At 38.8% G+C, this 23,139-nt stretch overlaps 1 protein-coding gene across 1 annotated transcript in view; it reads right to left on the bottom strand.

Moving 5' to 3' along the window:
- The window catches only part of LOC108681386 (headcase protein), a 47,845-nt gene that overhangs the window by 3,826 nt on the left and 20,880 nt on the right, over window positions 1–23,139 (bottom strand). The window contains exons 2-5 of the mRNA XM_018170405.2: window positions 19,083–19,230; window positions 3,573–3,761; window positions 3,066–3,248; window positions 270–2,039 (exon numbers count right to left, since the gene is read on the bottom strand). Coding sequence (XP_018025894.1) covers window positions 1,875–2,039; window positions 3,066–3,248; window positions 3,573–3,761; window positions 19,083–19,230 — 685 coding nt within the window. The 3' untranslated portion in view covers window positions 270–1,874. The remainder of the gene's footprint in view (window positions 1–269; window positions 2,040–3,065; window positions 3,249–3,572; window positions 3,762–19,082; window positions 19,231–23,139) is intronic.

Genomic DNA, 23,139 nt, shown 5'->3' with positions numbered 1-23,139 from the left:
ATATTAAAAAGTTAAATAACTTCAAATATCCGTGGAGTGAATTAAATAAGCATTCATTGATTGATCATGAAAAAACTGCGCGCAATTGCACAGAACAAAGAAAAGCAGGGACAATCAAAATAACTGATTGCCGTTATCAAAGCTTTTTAAAGACAACATGACATTCCTTGCGCAAGTTACTCATTTACTCATTGAAAATTAAAAAAAAAATGAAATTAATCATTAAACATGAATTGAAAATTCAGTAACTGAGCGAGAGAAAGACTTACATGACATTGTGATCATAGCAGGGCCAGCTCTCCAAGAGCTTTACTGTCCACAGTTGAATCGCAGCTTCTTGCGCATCTTCTGGCCGAGACATCGAGATGATCAGTTTCTATAACTCGTGGATTTTTCAGCACATATTCAGCAATAAAAAATCTATGGTGTTCGGATGGAAACCTAGGTGCAATTATTTGTTGATTATAAACGAAATAAACGGCGATAGACAATAATTGACGCATCGTTGCCCATTGATAAGACAGACATTCGACGACGAAACTCGAGAAAATACCGTTAATCAATAGAAAAATTGTAAAACCGAACAAGGACTAATTTCAGATCAACGAGAGAACTCCAATTCAAGAACTCGATGGAATACGTAAAAAATAAAACAAGGCAGACGCAACCGTGTCAAGTCCGCGACGGCAACCATGATGCAAATGATGAAGCAACTTTCGTGAAGTGAATAATTCCTATGTAGCTGCATGAAAAATTTTCCGGATAATTAGTCAGCATAAAAATTTCTGAAATGGCTGAACAAATAAGGCTAACAAATTAGATCAATTCATCCAAGAACCAAGATTCAAATTTCGTACGCAAAATCCGACAAAGCAATGGAGCACACGTGTAGTCAATAAACGTAGACAGAAGTAGAAGCTTAAAATACAACAGTCTTCAATGAAACTATACTCGAAGTTGTACTCGTCAGAGAAGTATATAAACTATCAAAAACATGCAAGAGAATACATTCCAAAGCAAAATATGAAGAAAACAATAAGAAACTGAACGAATTGTGAGAAGAATTATCCATTTTTAATAATATAAAGCGAATTGGAAAAGTTCTCCAGTATGGAAACAGAAAAATTTGATTTGTCCGAAATTAATTCGCTGAAGAATAATATACCTGCTCTCAATAACACGAAACTTCAACAATAGGAGCGACTCAAAAATTATGTATAAAACTAAGAAGCGAAATGATTTATTTTACTATAAAATAAGAATAAACCTTAAACAAAGATATCTAAATTCAGCCAATTAATGGACCAATATGCATGGAACTTGAATTGAATCAAGTTTTGTTATTTCCGAAAGAGTTTGTTATTATTTATTTCCATTTGTTAGTTCCATTAATACATCCAATCAGAAATTTCGCCATCGCGTTAAACTTGCAGGAGGAAGAACAGTTAGTTTTCAATGAGATAAAACCAACGTAAAATGATTTTACGTATGCCTATTTTAAATGATCAAGAATGTGGGACTAGCGGCCGAAAATATATCGGATCTCATCTAAGAACCAACAGCATGCAACAGTCCATTTTCAAACACAACGATTACAACTCCTTCAATTTACAATCCTACAGAAGTTCCAAGTTTTTCAGCAGTAAACAATTCAAGATTTCCTGTCGACGACAAAAACGGATGACCTGTAAAAGTCAGCATCCGCGCCCGTCTCCGGCACTCTTCTTATATAGTAACCTCAACTGTTTTCGTCGACCAAAGTCATTAACCGTTAATCGACGGTAAAAGATCAGCTTTCATCTAAACCAATATTGTTTGCATTTTGCAAGTTCTAGGGACCATACATAGCAAAGCAGAGAAGACAACACGACGTACTACAACTTCCTGGGATCAGACTCGACTGAAAAGGCTGCTGATAAAGGCTTTACAAAATGATGGTCGTAGAGACCGCAGTTAGGGCACGCACGTTGCCGACTATATTCGCTGAAGTAGTGCAATTTCTGATCAGGTGCTATCACTGGGTACTGGCAGCGCGAGCACTGAAAACGAGAAAAAAAACTAGATCATTTTTTTGATAAACGAGAAAATATTAAATAATTTTTGATAACTAGCAATTTATCCAGGCTTCTGGTGCAATCTAATAAATTACAAATTAGTACGTTAATCGATATCATATTCGTGTTCCTCAAGCCGGACGATAAAATCGCTCGTCATTGACTAAATAATTAGATTGGCATCAACAAATGGGAAAAAATTCCAGAGAGAGAAGTCCTATAAAAAGTATGGTTTTTACAAGGACATATTAAATTTTGTATTGGAAAATATAAATACAAATTCTCCATACTAAATTCTTACGTGTATTTTTTCAATGCCTTCGCATCAAGGTACGGTCCAAGTTACAAAGAAAAATCACTAAAGCTATATGAACCGCTCTGTCTTAACCTGTACGTTCACGAGAAAAACTGGTAACAGAATGGACTGCCATTTGCATGGTCAGACAATTAGAGCTCGATTTGCCTGAGACGTTGCTATCATAAGCGAGTCAAGAATGCCATTTAAATGTCCAGACATACCGTAGTGATCTTAAAGCACATCTTAGAATGAACGCTATTAAGTTATGTTCAACACACAAAAAGCTGTAAGTCAATAGATTTAGTTAAACCATTTATTACAAACATTCAGGCGCTGCCAAGTTTCTCCTCCCACATGAGCTCGTCGATAAATTAACGGTATTCAATGGGGAGGGGGAATTAATAGCTGCACAGCTCCGTAAAGTTTAGCCGTGATGGTTTAATGGACAGAATTGTCAAACTTTTGCAACAGTTAAAATTCTTTTATAAATGAACACTGAATTAATTATAGCCATCATCATCCAAAGGATATTCATACGTAATTTTACTCATCTAGCTGATGAAGTCGGTCATTGTGTAGCTCAGTGCTTCCAAAAGCTGGAGGTTACGTTTATACCCCATGAAATAATTTATAAGTAAAAGTAAGGAGTTAGTAGAGGGAAGCAAAAATCTTTATAGTTATAATTTTGTCATTACTGTTAGGTAATAACTCACCCTTAGTCGGTCGACGCAACAAGGCGTGGCAGCGAAGATGTCATAGGAATACATAGTGCCAAGAATGAGCTGCGATCCACTCCAGCGACGAGTGCAGCGTAGGCACTTCACCTCAGACGTGCTGCCCTCGAGGCAGCCAAGGCACACGGCGCTCAGGTACTGACGACGCCCGTCTACATCAACCTGTGTTACGTACGACACATCGTATTATTCCTCCACGTTGTATTACAGTCTGATTGTCTAAAAGATATAAGATGTTGGCAACAGCGATGTTACTTCAAACTATATTGAACCGGGAAGCTAGAATTAATGTGGTTTATAGCAATATTAACAAGTTACGCTAAATTGAAAATATAAAACAGACAGCTATGTCAGTTTCTGAGCTTAACAAGTTCTCAGGGAAAAACAAAGTCGCCAAACTGGAGGGTGGGTGGTAACGTTGGTATTAACAAGTTATCGCCCTGAAAATTACGCAACAAGGTGAAGCTTAAAAATATAACTACTCACGGCAACAGCAGCTTTGGAGTGCAGCATGGGCGTAAGGAAGAAGGTACCGTCGATGAGTGGGTAGCGGTCGAAGACGAGCAGCGTTTGAAAGCACAGCACGCACGACACCCGCGAGGTACGCTGGGCGGCCAGCGTAGACAAGATGAAGCCTCGCGTCTCGTCGTTACCGTGGTTGCTGTCGTCTTCCATCTGGGGAGGAAAAACCGACCAAGGAGCAAACGCAAGTCTTCCAACTGACCTTTGCTCTTTTTTTAGGTGTTACCTAATTAAGGACAGGTGGGTTTCGTGCAAAACAAAAACAAGAAGATAGCTGCTCCACCCACTAATCTGTAAATATCCGAAATTTAAAGCATTATCACTTTTATTAAGAAGCTAAATGAATCAAATTCAAAGCACATCGCTCAAATATATAAAAACCTGAACCAGGAATGAAAGTTTTGGTTAGAAAATCAAACGTGTAACCAAGGTGATCGAACAGCAAATAGACACGCTGAACCCTCAGTACAAGTATTTACAATTTAAGCAAATAAACGAGTGTCTGCATGCATTTTGAAACTTAATCCCGAGCGCAACACTGTTTTTTTTTCTGAGAGGCACGATATCTCCAGACAGTTATGTACACGCACGATGGCAGGTCTCATTACAAAATTAAGGGACAGTTTTTTCCAAGTAATTAGCGCACACGGTATCACTTCATAGAAATCAGGAGAAAATCTTGTAGGAAGCAACGAATCAAAAACGAGAAGTCAGGAGGGTGGCGTCAAGTCGGTTCGTAAAGTTCGGTCTGCGCGGCGACGACGCATTGAGTGGTGATGGTGGTTGTAGGAGAAGGAGAGCTGCGGGCACTTCGGTAGTCTTGAGAGGCTGGTTATAAGCAGAATATATGGACAATGCTCTATACACAGCGTCATTCATTTCATACTCGGTCCAATCAATCCTACAGCACACCGCACAAGCCTGATCGCGTTCAAGACGTTAGGGTGTGGATGTGAATGCTGTCAGTTCATTTGATTAAGCTAAATAAGCCGCTTTGAAAGCAAGTTTGTTAATAACCATAACCAGCTCCACCAAACGAACTTAACGCATTATCATTCACCAAAATATTAGTAGAACGCGATCCTGTTTGCAAGATGGGCTGAAAAAATTCATCAAATAGAGTATGAAATTTTCATCAAGACTTACAGGCACAAATAGATGGTAGAAAGGATCATTATGTCTGTAGATAAAGATAACAATAATCATGTACAACTGGGGCAAGGTTTCGTCCTGTTAATAACCAATACCATATTTCAGTGCACATCTAAGTATCTCACAGCAACTAGAGGTACGATAATTTGAACAAAATAATCGAGGGTTGAAATAATCGTGACAGGATCCATACTATGACCAATTAGACTACTACAGCGGTATAGTACGTAATGTAAGTGAAAGAGTAGGTGGAATTGGAAATAGTGCAGTATGTTGATAGTTGATAGAAGTGTAAATTGGTTGTCGTGGTGGCGGCGATAGCAGTAATAGTACTGATGGTGGGTTATAGTGTAGATATACACGATCACCTATGCGCCTAAATGAACACTAGTGACATTCAACTTGCTTCCACAAATGAGTCGTTATACATGCCTCCCCTCACACCGTGCAAAGATTAGTTTCGTCTCACGAAGCTTGCATCCTTAAACCACCAAACAGGCGAACATTTAAAGGATAAGACTCGGTGAGGATGGGTATCTTCCACATAAGCCATGATAATAAATAGACTAAAAATTAAACTGCAAGCTTCAGTAAGTGTAAAAAATAACACGACCCTTCTTAGTCGTAGAAGAAATTCAACACCCCACCTCCGGTTAATTGCAGCAAACTTCAAAGATTACATTCTCAACTCAATACAACGAGTTGAGGCAGTTTTAGAATATAAGCATGATGGTATTGCTCCACCATAAGTGCCGCAGGCAGTCATTTTCACAATCTTTAACAGCTGTAAATAAACAAGTTTCGCAAGCAAGCCATAATAAAGAACACATGTACCATAATCGCACCGCTAACAGATGGTCATCACAGGTTACAACACTCGCAGAACCGCGGCATGTCTGTCTACCCATGGGCGGGGGCGGGGGGTCAGTAAACCTTATAATAATGATAAAATCTGAGCCGTGACATGTATTGCAAGATTGCTCGTCAGTTCATGTAAGACCGAGTCCATGCAGAAGTGTACACTCGAAGGACTCAGGAGCAATAAAACAAAGTCGACAGAACCAAGAAGAGCGTTTAAAAATTAGGGAAGTCGTGTGACAGGACAGGCTTCCTACACAGCAAGGGTCTACGGCTCATTGCTAATAATACTCACGGATTGCGGTGGCAAGTAAAAATGTCACTAGAATCGTTTCTCTTGCAGATAATGGTATTGTGTTCGCGCAGCGTAAGCCAGTGTTGTGGTGGTGGTGGTAGAGTGAGAGCGCAGGTATGGAGAACTAAAATATTTTATGACAAAATACAATTTCCGTAAGCGACCCGCCATGACATTATACTCTTAAAAGATCTTAGTTATCATTGGTCAATCTCCACATCCACATGGCTGCAAAAGGAATAAAAAATATAAAATCCTGTCAAGCCTTCGTTGGGATGCAGGGATTGCATTAGCAATTCAACCTAAGCTTAGGTTCCTTGAAAAACCAGCGTAATTTTCGGCATGAGGAATCTGCCCCCTAGATGGTAAAGGGACAGCCACCACATGTCTAAACAAATATTTTGGATACTACAAATTGTTTGTTCCTTGATGCAGATGGACTCATCGTTGGAGGAAGGTGTTGAATAGTGCATCCCAAAACTGGAGCCCTCTCGTGGACATGGACAACAAATGGCGCCGTCACCAAATAGCAATGCTATGGGACGATTCAAAACGCCTGAGTCTCATGTCACTTGCTGGGTACCGGTAACGTGCTCATAGCGGGAGCTGGGCAGGGTCAGGTACTGATGGGACAAGAGCAAATTGCCGTTTCACAGTCATACCTTTAGCTCAAAGTAGAACATGTCTCTATAGCGCGTTTAGATGGTTCAGTTTCCCGAGAATTCGCTCTCAGGTGAACGCTAACTTGGCGAGAGGTCACTGATGGTGCAGTGCCTTCGCTTCACTCCAGCAAAAATGCAAATCACCAATTCGTTTCTAGCACCAAGTTTCGCAATTGATATCATTTCAGCTGTTGTTATAACACTTGCCCATCAGTCCATTATTACGGTGATCGATTGTCATAAAATATTTTTACTCAAAACGAGGTGTGGATTTGAGAAACTTTGAAGAGCAATATATGGGTGTCGAAGAAAACAGTACCTACAGTTGTTCGGTGCACGGAGGGAGCAATAATTCATTAATAACAAAGCTTAGTGTATTTCAATAGAAACGATCAAAGTTTACAATATTAAAAGCCTCAGCATTAGCAAATGGCACGCCTGTTTCCACAAAATGTCGAACATGACTTCTATCAGTGGTGTCTGCCTCGATCGTGTAGCTGAAAGGGAATCGTTAATTGGTCCTATATTTATATAATAAATAATCTGTATGAACTATCAGTACTCGCGACTCACCCGCAATCATTCATTAGAAAACCTTAAAAGTAATATATAATATACCTAATACGACGATTCCCGCTAGTATCGTAAAGTCAAGTACCTATGGTAATGGTCGTCCTACAGAGCAATTCATCTGCTCAGAGAAGTCATGAGAAAAAAAACTAGATAATGGCCAACCAACTGATGGTTTGATCAGCCAGAGTCAAAACTGAAAAAAGGATACAGTGCACGAGTGGAGGATAAAAGCATTAAATGAAGAAATTGAAAGAATGCGACAGTCTGACACTATATTAGGTTCCTGTCCAAGAGCCATTACAGTATAACAATAAAATCAATCTACTTACATCACAAAATTACACTGACAAGTAAGTATAGGCACACCGCGGATGCGTTCTCTAAAGGTCGATCATTGCACAAGCACTGCTGAACATGAACTATAAGTTTATAAATATATATACTCTCCTGTAGATGTAGTTCAGCGTACAACTTTCTGAAGGAAAGTGCACCTGGTGATGACCTTTCCGCGAAAGCCACTAGCGGGGGCGATAATACCAGGGAATCCCTTGAAAAAACCGTCTGCTGGGCACTGTCAGTATCACAAGAAACACTTCGAAATAAGTGAGAGCAAAAAGACAAAGAAGAAGGAAGAAATAGAAAACAAAGAGGACACTATTCGCCAATGAAACTGCACTGTCGGTGACACTTCGGACTGATCTACTGACAATTTTTTTACTCAAGACATGAATAAGGTAGTGCAATCACGAGGACGGTTATGAATCTACGTCGTAGATTCATAACCGTCCTACTTCTAGAGTTGGAAATATCAAGACGAGAGCAGTTCCAATACAGGCTTCTTGATCAACAGACATAGAAATTAGCAGCACACATGCAGGCCTCATCATAAAAATAAAGCAAAAAAATCTTACAATAACACTAGGGGTGGGATTCCCTTAAATATTGTGGTGACAAGGCTTCGCCATTTGCCAAGGCTGTTGTTTATCCACAAGACTAAAAAAGGCTGAATATAGTTCAGTAACTTGCGAGGAAATAGGATATCGGCAAAGACAAGTAACTAAAAGAAGCGTGTTATGCATTTCCACTGTTTCAGTTTACATTTCTCAAGCAAGATTCCTGTATAAACACCAAACATTAACACGGGAAATAATCTGTGAAAAATACGAACCAAGCTGAATTCCGTCCGTTTCATCCATAGTAAGTTTTTATACACAGTAATAGCATTATAAGAATAATCATAAAATGTAATCGCATCAATCAATACCCGGTGTCAACGCCGTGCACAACAACCAACAATTTATCGGTAAGAATACGCATGCGCGATGCAGTGAATTTGGTCAATTGCTAATACACCACACCAAGAAGGCATTAAGAATGTAATATTCGTTCCCACAGGTAATAAAGGTTTACATGAATGCACTTAAATTTAAAGGAAGTACGCGACTCAGTTGTAAGAACATTTCTAAAGCAAGCGGTGATGGTAATAGCTATAAAGGCGTGGGGTCAAAACTCAAACATGTTCAATGAATACATTTATATCAATTACATCGTATCTGGAAGTTCTTCGAGATGACGTTTCCATAAGAATGATGGTACTATAATAAAAGCAACTGTTACATCAGACAAGCGATCCACCTCAAGAGTCCTAGGTAAGTGGCCCCACCGAGTGGATCGTAAGTGGTATAAACCTCGACAAGACGAGAGCTGGCAGGGCGGATAGATAGAACCGTGCTCAAGATTTGATTGTAAGTAAGAATCATGTTTTATCACTACGATAAGTGCATTATTAATTATCAGCGGTAGCAGCAGCATAACACGCGTATCTAAACACTCTCAATGAAATCTTGCTCGTGAATGGTAACAATTGCTTAAGGAGCAGCGGGAAAACGGTTCACAACGAACCCATCACAAATCTATTATTCAAGAAGCACACGAGTTGCAAAACCGCCTGGCCGTTTGCATGGGTTGAAAGCACCCAGATTCAACAAGTCAGTGACCAAGAACCAAAGCTTCTGTTATTTATAATACGTGTATTTTAATCTCAGACAACGACAGCTAGCTAATAGCATCAGTCAAACAGAGCCATTGTATTCAACATTATCAACAATCTATGATAGAAATTCTATTTACAGCCCAAGCGAGATCATCGCCCAATAAAGTTATTAATCTTCCACTAACAGGCAAGAAATCAGCGATGAGCAGGAGGGCGGATTGGACGTATAAAATGAAAGTAATCACTGGGTTTCCAGCCCCCACTTCAACTATCACAGGCAGATTGTGTGCGTATAAACCTCAGTTAGGCCGTTCATGAACAATACAATCATCAAATTATATCAAATAATGTACTCGACCATCATGGCACGATGTCTCTTCCTCGAAATGTAATATATTACTCATATAAATATAGTACTCGACACAAAGCACTTACCGACTAAGGAATTCCCAGTGCTGAGAACAACTTGGCTTAGGTTATCAATATTTATTAGCATTGCGGTGACTCAGGCGCTATCAGGACAAACAAAACAAGGCTTTTCTTTCACTACGTTACGGTTGCACAAAAAAAAAAACGAAGCAGTGCTTGGAGGGTGAACACTGCATCGAACACTGACAAAAAAGTTCATGATTTATGGAGCGAGTGCACAATGAATAATTCATTAGAACAAAAGCCATGGAAAGTTTGACCGATGGGTCAGAGTTTCCACAAATCATCTACAGCTAGGACTTCAATGATAGATCTTTTTAATAAAATACCCCAAACAACAGTAAAAATTGCAAAGCTTGCAAATGATCTCTTAAATCTGTTGCAGTGGTGATTGTATGGGAAATATAATCATTAGGACAAATGCGATCAGTTCAGATGTAAGGCTCACAAAAAAAATCTGACCACGATGGAGCAAGCATGTCCTCATTCATTATTAGTCAGAAAAAGAAATACGAGAGGTAACTTCGACAACCCGTGAGAAAGACAACCCACCGTGCCTGTGTATAGCCGTGTTACGAACTCCATTAACATGCTAAAAAGATAATAAAAAGCATACGGAGTTATTCAAGAGCAGGGAAATTGTGATGTCTATGCGTTAAAATTGCATGGCTATTCGGAGGTTTATGCTCAGGAAACATACGTCTTTTCTTTTCATGACCGTCCTATTAACATGAAGGAAATAAAACAGGTACTTGAAGTGACTCACGACTTCAGCGTCGAATCTTCAGGCAGTAGACCAATGCTAATCTCAATTAAATTATCCATCATAATCAGAAAGCTTTGGTTCTGGCACACTTACGAACGAAATTAGGCAGAAAGCAGAGTTGCCAGTGGACAGTTAGAAGACTCTCCAAATACAATTCTCTCGCCCTCAGCTTAGTCTTAAAAAAGATGGTAGAGGTAAAGAAGACTACCAGTTTAGATTATGTTGTGGTAAGTGATTTTTAAAGTAATATTAAATTAGTATTGTGATAGTATAAAAGCATTCGTAAAGCTCTCGAACAGGCACATAGTCAGTAGGGGCAACACAACGTCATTCGAAAAAAGGTTGCAGGAGCACTGCTATAACAGAATCCAGATATCACATTCTGCAATACCAAACATACACCATCAAACAGGATTACGGTGACATCACATGAAGAACTTCCAGCGAGATACAACAATGATGATGTAATCAAGAGAACTAGGAATAAGTGGCAGAACATATAAACAGAAGTACTTTTTCTCGGTCTAGAATGTATACGAGTATACAAAGTTGGTCAAAAATATTTTCCGAGCTAGCGGTACAAAAAGTTATAATGCAAAATTTTGAATCAGCGGTCCTATACGTAGAAGACACATTAAAATTTAAAACAATGCATGGAACCAAAATTTACTCAATACTACTTTGGAACATTAATAAGAATAATTTTATTTAGTTCACAAATTTACCACAGTTATTGCTGTGCATCGTCTTAGGTTGTGATGGTTTTCTCCGGAAACCGCAGTACTCTTGAGCAAAAATGACCGGTGAAAAGAGTAAATGTGAGTAAAATCTCACTGAGATATATTCATCAGTTAGGCAACGAATGATTTCAAGCAGTAAATTATAATGTGCTGTACATAACGTTTAAATTGAAGTTATCAAAGAAATTTGAAATGTTACGCAAAAAAACAAATGCACAAACATTGTAGCATCAACCGTTTTGCCCTATGAAGTATTAGGCAACCTGAGATCATCCATGCTAAATTCCCGCGTTAACTAGGCCGGAAACTTAATTACATTCCGCTATGCATATATTGAGAGAAAATTAGTTTTCTATTGCTCAAAACAACAGCGTTAGAGCAATCAGCAGGAAGGAGACCTTGCGTTAGGAGAGGTATGAATAATAATACATAGGAAAATATATTCAATCACAACGAAGCACGGAACATTGCGTGTCCACGCTTGCTCAATTCACCAGGGCACGAGTCAACTGTCGAGAGGCGAAAAAAGCGGCATTAAAGCGTCCAAGGGTGTGGGTAAAATGAACGAACCGAGAGGAACCCGTGAGTAGAAAAACGCTTCACAAAAGCAGATGCATTTTTACATCACAAAAACGAGTGGTTGCCTAACCATGCACCGATTGCCGTACTGAGCCTCTTCCGCAAACGTATTCTAATAATAAAAGCACAAAGTTTCATACACGCTGGTTATTAGCTATCAATATTCAGAGGTACTCTCAAAAAACATCACCAACTACCCTCATTCCAAGCTAATTATGACAAACAACAATCATTAACATGTGATCAATTCAAATTTTAACATTTACATCAAATAAATAATTGATTTATAGGGACCAGGAAACCATAATTACGCATACACATAACCCAAACTGTGATTACGACGAATATCACTAATAAATAAATGAAGCCAGAGGAAAACGTTCTTGGTATCCTCAGCAAAACTTGAACACTAATTGAGCCAACAGGAGTGGAAAATTGTCCATGTCAAAATCTTACCTGAAACGCAGTAACAAAATTAACTACGAAAATCGAGATCGAATTCGTGTCAAAAGAATTATTTAAGATGATGATTCTTTACTTGAATTATATATGGATTGTTTAAAGAAATATTTCGCAAGTTACTCATTTCGGATAAATTATATACAATTTAAGAAGCATAACCGGCTTTAACCAGAGGTTTTTAAAATAATTACAATTAATAGAAATCATACATTCTCGTTAGCCCATGCCTCTACTCCAGGCATATTAGTGATGGTTGGTTGGTTAATTTTCTGTTGGCCAACTTAACACGCCGCAAAGCATTTGTTCGTTGTGAAGAAAAAACACGTCAAATACTTGAGAGAAAGAAAATGTGCAGAAGATGTCTGCAAAGTGAGCATGTGTTATAAACTAATGGAACACAATGCGAAAGAATGGAAGTAGTGAACACAAAGAGGAGTATATGAAAGCCATTCATTGATTGCTAGCGAAAGAATCAACAATAAAATCAGGGTTTTCACCCAGAAGAGCAATCATCCAAACCCCGAAATTGCTTTGCGGTAGAGACTTCAGTACACGACAATCGGGCTTTGCGCTTTGCTAATTTACAGGGACGACAGTAAAGCGACGTGAGAGAATAACGCGTAAATACCTGCAGCCAGAACACACTGCCTGATATAAAGTAAATGGGGCAAGTTTACAAATAAAAACAGGCACTTAATTCTATCTTTTTGTTTACTTGGTATTAGAGTAGAGATTATGAAAAAATTTTGTTTTAGCGTGAAGATGCGGTGCAAATTCATTAGCAGTAGTCAAGTTTCGCGAGGCACTATCAGAACAATAGGAGCATCGGGCCTAGTGCAAGCTACGCAATTTTTGAACACCACATTCATATTATCATATTGAAATTGGGTTACAAAAAGAGGTACATGGGCCGGAAAAGAATTTGCTCCATGTAGAATAGTACAATAGAAGTGTGTAGAATTATAATAAAAACAGCTAAGGCAGCATGTTGACAAGACATATAATTTCACACATACAACCGAACATGCGAGCCGTGGAGTAAGAGTGTTCTCACTGATGATTATTATAGATCAATTGGGTACAACAAAATAATTGAGGCCGTGCTTCTTCAAGATACCTGAATGTCGACAAAAAATATTTTTATAAAGGGTGCAAGTAAACCAAGTTATATAATAAGAGACAGAAATACAGAACAATTCAGAACAAAGCACCAGGAATATGTTTGCATTAACGAACGCATAAACGACAAAATTTGTACATCACTTCATCTTCTACTTGAAGCCCGCGAGGCAACAATGGTACTTCTCGTCATGCTATTATATTAGTATTAGTATTATACTAAAGACCGCAACAAAGTTCAGGCTTCGAAGTCTCGCCAAATACCAGTTAAAAGCATGCGTAATTCTCGAACAAGGTTTTTTAAGGAGATAACAAGTATACTTAATCCCTCTCAAAAGCTAAAATAAGCTTTAATTGAAACGAAGATCGAACGATGTTCTCGTCAAGGCAACAGAACTCAGATGTATAATTTTTGAAATCTGGCTAATTTTAGTGATATACAGTATAATTTATACTTCGTCCATCACCATCCGATTTCCGAAAAGTTAGCGCTATCTCGAAGGCCTAAGCTAACATCAAGAAATAGAGTAACGTTACAACTACCTATAAGAGATAAAAATACACAGAAAGCGTGCTATTTTCTAGCATTACTGAAAACTTAATCGCATAGGAAATCATAACTCCTAATACTTCAAGATAAGACACCTGACTTGCTCAGAATACAGAAGGCGATGGACGTTCGTCTAGAGACGATGGTATGCCTACAAAGCGTATACATTATACAATAATAGAATTTCTCCGGTAAACTGCCGGTCTGGATAATATCTAACCCCCGCTACAGTGGTCCGAATATATGCACCGAAAATTCGTAGGTTCATTATTGCATTGAGCACTATTGCTTCATACGATCACGTTGTCGATCGGCTTTAAAAACTAACGCTCCTCGTTTGATATGGCTTTCATTATTGAGAGGGATAATTCATCTCAAACAATATATTATTGAACGGTTTTAATATCGTAAACTATCAATGAGGGGCAATAGCTAGCACGAAAAGTGTGGAAGCGTCAGCATGACACCTTGTAGCAGGAGTGGGGGCATCAACATGAGCAGTAGAAGTAGTAGTGGTGATGATGGTTGTGGTGGTGGTGATAGCAGCAGCAGTAACTGGGCAGACACACGGGACTCGCGTTCGTTGGTTAGGTGAGCCGCGCGGGGGCAAGACATTGCTACCCAAAGGACATCTCCACACTAGTCTCCAACACACTCAAGGCTCTTTTCACAAATTTATCGACTCGTGATTTTTTTATGTTCAACAGGATATCGAAAACGATTCACATCCATGGATCGGCTTTTAACGCGCATTTATGTAAAATTCTGGTTGTTAAAAATGTTTCGTTAGTTAATCGAATGACTGTGGATACACAGAAATGTGAACCGATTCGCAAACAAACGCGAGCAGCAACAGCAAGATGGCAATGGTTTTAATCAAATGGATGCTGATGAGAAACCACATGATAGTTATTTGTGAAAAGATCCTGAATAAGTACAAAGTAAAAATTCTCCACTAACTCACTTAATAATAAGCATGGTAATGCACAGACAAGTGAATAAACAGGGATCGTGTGACAGACCGTGACAAGATAAATAAATGGGAGATATCCTTATTGAAGTGGCATAGCTCTCGATTTTTTGAGTACATCGGCAATCACTCTTACTCCACAACGGCATTGGAACTAATGTCATTACATCTATTCATGGAGAAAATTGGAAAGACTAAAAAACAGTGATACATACAAAACAAGACACTTTTCGTTGAGAAATTTTGAGATGCAGCAATAGCATTGGAGCATCCAGCTAATCTCTTTGATTATATAGCCTCTTCCTTGCACGAACACTCAGCTCAGATGGATAGGGTATATATTCATCAAGTGACAAAGAAATTGCTTATGATGACACCATCAGTCCTATAGCATGAATTGATAAAATTGGCGTTTAAATACGTACTAAAAAAGACAAAAAAAATTGCAGGTCATCAATGTAGGCGAACACAGTTCTAGTCTTGTGTGAAATAGTTAACTAAGGTTGAAGCAGCATCTGTGGGGAAGGTTTACATGCCTAACTTCCGTCACTACCGAGGCAAACAAAACCTATACTCTCAGCTATGGAAAGGAAATAACAATGTTTATTTCAATTTGTTACGTAGCTATTCACTTTTATTTATGAAATTTACATACAGAATCACATTCGTTGTTACAGCTGAACGTAACTAATAACCAATAAAATTGCAAGAATAATTTAACGGAGCCTTTCCATAGTGAGAACCTAAGTTTGAAAATGCGCGACGGAGTGTCAAAAGAGCAGCAATAAAACCTAAGCGCAATACGTATAAAGAAAGAAACACGGCAAGCCATTCATGTAATTTTATGGAAAACCCCAAAAAGGTGATGTGATTTAACAAATGAAGGTACTAGCAATAGCAACTAGCAAGTATATTATTATTGAAAGAACGCCCAAAAACTTAAGCCAATTAACACGAGGGCACCAGAGTGCAGTACTTAATAATTACACCTGAACCAGACAGTTAACTTGAGCAGCTAACTAGCAATAGCTAGAAAGAGCAGCAAAATGCATGCAGACAACCATTTCATTCCCAGACAAGTGAATATTATTAGGAAAGGTACAAAGTAACAGGTTAATTTCGGGAACTAAGAAGCTATTTCTACCTCAAAGATAAAAAAAAAAACGGGACAGCCGTCTCTGCTGCCTCTGTTTGAGCATGGTCAGTTTTTCAACTTGCGTTTGTCCGTAGGAAATTGGATTTTTTTTGACACTGATTTTATTTTATCGGATGTCCGCGACGCCTCGCAACCGTAAACGGACGAAGGCGGGTAGTGGACATTTACAAGTTACTTTACACGTTAAGTACAATATAACACATCTCAGAGCACTGAGGGACGATTGCAAGTCCACTTCATTCAGACTGATATGAACGAACTAAAAAATGATATATACTAAACGCATTCTAACTACGACTATCTTTTTACTTGACTTGCCGAAGATTTCGATGCTGCCGACCGACACCACTAATTGGTGCTCGCGCCGCACGAATGTAAGGTAGACTAGGTAGTTCTAGCTTTGAGCTTCACCTACCTCAAATGAAACGTGATCATCCATCTTTTCGAAGTTTACCAACATCGAGGACCATCATTGGATCTTTGGTTTAACGCAGCTTACTATACCATGTTTAAGTGTTACTCATAGTGCATATATTACTATTGGCCAAAATTTGAACAAACCTCACGAACTATCGGTGCCAGTTCGTCGGGACCCGAGTAAGATGGAAATCGGTTCGCGTTGAACGCCAGATGCCACGCCGATTTTTGTCGGTGGATGACTTTAGCACGATTTAATTAATCGCATTCTTTGCTTCACGACCGCAGACAGTTTAATGATCGGAAAATCCTTTGTCAAGCTTGCAGGATGATTTAAAATTAAAAATTGAAGTATTATTGCATACTTGCTAATTTGAGATTAACCAATAGTAGCAAGCCGACAAAGAATTTTTTTTAATGAGTGTACAATATTTAACTAAGTGTTTTTCACCTACCTCGACCATTTAAAATGTTGTACAGTAGCATTTGTGTTGAATGCAATGTTTTATTTCACAGCCAAGTCGTTAAAATAGGAGCCCAATGTCACGTCAGAAGCGACTCAGTCACGGAGCGAAGTAACTCCTCGTCAGCAGCGATACAATGCACACCAAGAATTATTCAACCTCCAGAATCCGGAATCAAAGTCAACTCCTCCTATAATTTCTGACTGTTCATCTTTCAAAAAAAGTTCTCCTATTAAATGACACTTGCATGACGAGAGCACTTCATTTTCATCGTGAACGATGAGTAAGGAGCTCAAAAGAAGGGTAACACGATACAAAATTATTGCAGCATGAGCTGCAAAGGTATTACAATTTAACTTTGATTATTCAAAGTCTTCGACACTGGGATGTAGTGAATTTACAATCAAATTTTTTTGGAAACACTAATTTGACATAGGTCTATCTACTAAACAAACGTGATTCGATGCCAAAAAATTAAAGGGAGATGAGAATTCTTCGTTAGCGGACAGTGGATATCTTCAATCAAACCCAATGGCGCTCTTCCCCTCAATAGAAGACGTTGATACCTGCCATGTTGATGCTACCTTGGAAATTGACGAATGGATCCCGCAGCTGATGTTGCCATGTTCGCCCATTCGGACGCCCTTGCACTCCGATCTTCACTCACAGATTTTCTCAGCCCCAAGTCTCATTACCACTTAAACTCGTCACACGACATCACAGCACCCATATCGTCACATCAACCTTCGCCCATTTCACTCTAGGAACCAAATTTTGACCTCTGTCTTAGAAACTGACCAGCCATTTCAGCGACGCGCTGCAACCAGTTGTAGCGAATTAACTATTTTAGAAAGACAGCCTTCATTCAAGGAAAATGTACCATTCTAATCAACACAGCACACAAAAGTTTCTTCGCACTAGCTTTTCAGTGAATTAAAATAATAATCGTTGATATATTAATTCATCACACAAATCCTCAAATTGACAACCTTTCAAAAAGAGAACCATCCAAAACAACGAAAACCTTTAGACATCTTCAAAATTATTCTTGACTAGCTGTCGAGTAATGGAAATAAGACAAGAACAAGACACAACGTTGAGTAAATGAACAGAAATGAGAACATAAATGCCGCTAGAATTTGGCCAGTCAGCTCATGGCATGGAAAGTTACTAACCAATTATTCGCAATAGCTCATAGGTTCAATGTGACTCAATCAGTGACAGTGATTCGGAGAAAAGTAAGCGGGCTAAGTAAGTAAACAGGGCACGAGAAGTGAAGCAGGATCGTAGCTTTCGGGAAAGTACTTCGACCAAGCACTATTATACATGATCTCGTACATTTCCTCGACAAGAGCGAAGCTGAAGGTTACAGAACGGTGACAGGCAGCGTTCCGTACGTTCGAGAGTGGATTACGGGATGTGTTACTGAACTCTCTGAAGTGCGTAAGTCTGAAAAAGAAAACTAGTAATTCGTTAAAACCGATCGTGATTCACGTTTTTGAGTGTAGTAAGTTTGGCCACGCAAAAATAGAAGTTTAAACACATGCCAGAAAAATATAAAAGCACAAGAAGTAACAGCATATAAGTTGGAAGCAAACATTCAGAGAAGGTAGGGTATTTGTACACAGAAATAACAGAATGTAAATAAAATTGTATCCGCCCTTGACTAAGCAACCTTCCAACCGAATGACAATTCGATAAAACAAAAGGACATCAAGAAACATTCGTCATTCACTTCTCGTATGTCACAAAACCTTAACCTATTCGTTTCTATTAAGAGGTACGTACTTGTCAAGGTCACACTAACACCAAGCTGTGATCGAAGGCGGATGTACGGGCTGGAGGTCTCGTCCTACTGGGAGTACGCAAGACGACGGCCATCTTGATTCTAGCTCTACATGGAGACTTCATATACCGAGATCCTTTTTAGTTCCATTGGCACGATTGAGCAAAGGACGGCTTCTCACCAAGTTAATCTAGGACTATACAGCCGGTTCTTTTTGGCTGACACTTCAACTTTCGTTAAATTCTATCAACTACGGACCTATTAGCGGTCGTTTGATAGTAAATCTGATGCTATCGATGAAAATGTTTTCAGGAGAATCTCGCACGCTTCACTACGATGTACGAATTCAGTTTCACTGACGACGGCGAGCGAGGCCAAGTAAGGAGTTCGTGCGAAAACAGGCATATTGAGCGCGACTGCATAACACTTAGAAAGGTGGCACAAATGAAACAAGAAGGGTTTGCAAACCCACATAAGATGGTAAGATAGCGTCTGCTCCCTACCTTGATGTGGTAAGAGTTGATCTTGTTGCGAGGTAGCGCATTGAAGCTGCAGAAGTTGGGCCGTCTCGCGAACATGCCTGTGTTGCCCACAACACTGCCGATGTTGCTAACCACCTTGCCTCCGATGATGCTGCCGCCGGATCCATGCCTAAAAAATAATAATTTTTTTCATTTGAAAATGTTCCAAATTCATTCTTGCACATGTTTGGTGAAAATATTAGTTGTAATAGCTTCATCATTAGGTTTAGAGATAGCTTATTATAATAAACAGACAGTATTATGTATTAGTGACAGGGTTGGCAATGATGAAATCAAAATGATTAAATCACTTGATTTATTTATAAAAAAAAATCATGATTTTTTTTATTTTTTCGATTTTTTTGATTTTTTTGATTTTTTCATATATTTAAAAATATTGAGTGGCAGTCCTCAATTTAAATTGAGGTATTGTTATTCATGGTTTAGTATAAATGTACTATGAATGACAAATTGGTCTATAAACTTGTTGCCTTTAGTGTGTGTTAGGTTCCAATAAATGGAATGTTTTTGGTACAGAGACATCAAGAGTGCATTACATTGTGCGTAGCTAGCAGCTTAGCTAATTCTTATAAGGCTATAAGTAGTCTAACTATTTGACTATTTGTTATATATTGATTACAATATACAATTTAAATGTGTTAGCTAGCTTATACAGGGTGGGACAGAACTGATTTTTTCTCATAACTTAAGTCTCGTTTCAAGTTGTATGAAGTTTGTTTGGTTATTGTTCATTTTATGTTTAGTATTGGTTTATTGGTCTGAATTAAATGGGAACAGTGCAGTCAGTCACTCAGTCACTACTAGTTGGTGTGTATAGAAGGTAGAGTCTGGTAGATTTATAGGACATAAAACTAGTAGATCTATTGATAGCGCTGTGCACTGTGCAATCAGCTACCTATCTGTTATGTGACTCTTCAATGTTTAGGAGATCTGCATTCCTGAAGTGTTTTTGTATATTGAAGCCAGTTAAATGGTCAATATTTAGCTCATTACCTTGCTCCATACAAACTTTACAAGGCTAATGAATAGACTTATCAGTAATTGTTTACCCAAAAATCCCTAAGTGGTAAACACCACCTTGGCCTGTTGGCCATTATTGGAGGCAATAAGTGCCCTTTTTAGCCATCCATTATGATCCATATACTGTTATTATTAGTACCGTAGGCTAATTGCAACATAAAAATAACACATCAAAAAAGACAAAAAAAGCTGAAAAAATAAAAAAAAAATCAAATAAATCAAAAAAATCATGAAAAATCAAAAAAAATCTTTGATTTTTTATTTTTTTTTATTTTTTTTTTTAAATCAAAAAAAATCACCAACCCTGAATTTAGTGATATCACATTCATAGCCTCCCAGAGTTATATGCTCCATCCGTGCAGCAAGCCTGACACCACCAAGGGGAAGGAGAGCTGCTTTAAACGCTTCCAATAGCAGTCTAAAAATAACAGCAGAGGATTCTTGCTCCGATTCATACATTTGAGAATCAATGCCGAAGTATCAACTCTGGGACAGCTGCCAACTAGTCTCTGAATGTTTCAGCATGCATGTATCACGATTAGGGTTCTAGTTCATTATATTACACTTGTGTAATGCATTCATTGGTACATCATAATATCAAGTAATTTCTTCAAAGCAGCACAGCCGTCAAATGTAAAGAAATGTATACACAATTTCAGAAATACTGCCCTTGATTTTGATATAGTACGACTAATAGTGAAAAATAAAAAAAGTTTCGCCCAAAACTTTCGTAAAGTCAAATTTCGACTAATGACCAATTTTGTTGTCATTAGTCGAAATATCGACTAATGAACATTTTCAACTTGAGTAAAAATAAAATTTGCGGCAAAAGAAATGTAAGTGAAACTTAAGCCATTTTGTTGAAGCAAAAGGCAAAAGGCAATTCATGACGTGATTATGCACCCCATGACCACGTTGGCAAAACCGCGTATTTGGTAAGCAATACCTGGCTGCTTGCCAAAACAAGGTTTGTCGCAAAACAAGGCGACTTTAAATCACCCAGCGCCACACGAAAATCGAGTCATTCTGACATTTCATGATACATGCTTGGAAGAACGAATATCATGCAGCCGATAGAACCCGAATGATCCTGCGCAGTGTCTTTGCCCGATCGCCTTAGTCTCAAGGAACCAATAATTATTGTTTCTTTTAGGCAGGCGCTGCAGAACTGGCACAGCATAGCACCATAGCAGTCTAGAAGTCCATGACAGTGAAATAAAGTTGAAATACACGGTAAATAACCATGAAATCATCACGGCTATCAACCGATTCGTTGCAAGCTACAAGTTTTAATTGGCAACATTTCATTGCAATAAAAAAACTTCTCAATGTTGACATTTCAAGATACTAAAAATTATTGTGCCTGAGGCTCTCAGCGGTAATTGGCGTCTTATACGTACAAGACGAGACGCAAAACCAGGCGAAATACACGTCCATGATGACCTTTCCAGATTTCGGGGCTACACTGACTGCTGACGTGTTTTACCTCAATCCTTCCTCTCAAGAAATCATGCTAACCTTTGGAAATCGTACGCCACTATCGAGTTCTGAAACTTTCGCGCTTGTCCTTTTCATGTATGCAATCGATGAATTTGGTCGCCATTAGGCACGGTCCGCACGAACTACAAAAAAATCTAAAACATCGGAGTTAAGAAGTAGAAGCGACTTTCTTGACCAGTAACGAGCTCTGTAATCATAATGGAACAACCCTTCAGCATATCAACTCCTGTCAAGGGCTATAAATATGTATCGATTTGATTTGATGACCCGCAATGTTGATATGAGTGAATCAAAGCGTTCAAATCTTTTAACGTAGGAGTTTGTTTCATCGAATGACTGGGACCACGCAACTGAATGAAAACTTATAAAGCGATTACGGTACTTCATTATTATAGGTCATGTTTTTTTCATGTGAATTGGAAAGGAAACGAATTTCAGGAGATTTTAAGACCAACAAGAAACTGACCATAATACTTGAAACATCAACTACACCACGCGCATTACGTTAAAATTTTTAAATTGAAAAAGTCGTTTGTTTTCAATGACATGATTAAATATATACTATAGTTAAGTACGCTTACAGAAGAACTGCGCACTAAAAGGAAGAACGAAAACAACAGTGGAAACCCGCATGGGCCTTCATCATGCGAGAAGACATACGACAAGTAGTCAAGTACACTGAGAACTTCAATAGAACAGCAACCGGCATTCCCGGTGGAACAATTCAGCTGCATAGCAATTGTTTCTGTGAGGTCTCAGTGCGAGTGCAACGCAGAGGCTGTACGATGGTAATCAGGGACTTCAAAACTCGAGACCAATTTCATGACGCCGATATTGAAATGTGTATAGGCGTACGAACCAAATAGACACGACAGGCTAATCGGCAATATATATTTCGATACCATACAACAAAGGTATTTGCAAAAATATAGCCATTCGTTAGTAAAATTTAACTATTTAATAACAATTAATTTTATTAATGAATTACTGAAAAAGCAGCTTAGTAAATGCAGCGAAAACAACCAAATAACTTCTTTGAATCCCTGGTTTTACGAATTTTCGTAATTGGTTAACATAGATAAAGTTAAGTGAACCAGATTATGTCTATAATTCTGATAAGTAAGAAGAATCAGACAAGTAAGTTTACTAGACAATGCAAGTCTAAGTAATGAGAGCCAATGAGGAGTCTGTAAAGGAGTGAACGAAGAACAGGCAAATACACAAGACTGCAGCAGCAGAGGTGAGTCAGAGGTCGCGGAGCAAGTCTAGCCGGTGCAGTGAAAGGAGAGACGTTGTAAGGTTGCCGCATCAGCTAGCGTCGTACCGCTGCAGCAACAGCGTCGTACCGCTGCAGCAACAGCGTTGAACCGCTGCAGCAACAGCGTTGAACCGCTGCAGCAACAGCGTTGAACCGCTGCAGCAACAGCGTTAAACCGCTGTTGCAACAGCGTTGAACCGCTGCTGCAACAGCGTTGAACCGCTGCTGCAACAGCGTTGA

Source organism: Hyalella azteca, unplaced genomic scaffold, assembly GCF_000764305.2.
Source record: "Hyalella azteca isolate HAZT.00-mixed unplaced genomic scaffold, Hazt_2.0.2 contig7882, whole genome shotgun sequence".
NCBI lineage: Eukaryota > Metazoa > Arthropoda > Malacostraca > Amphipoda > Hyalellidae > Hyalella > Hyalella azteca.
The sequence above is the reverse complement of the archived record's forward strand: the minus strand, read 5'-3'. Positions and strand labels throughout refer to the sequence as shown.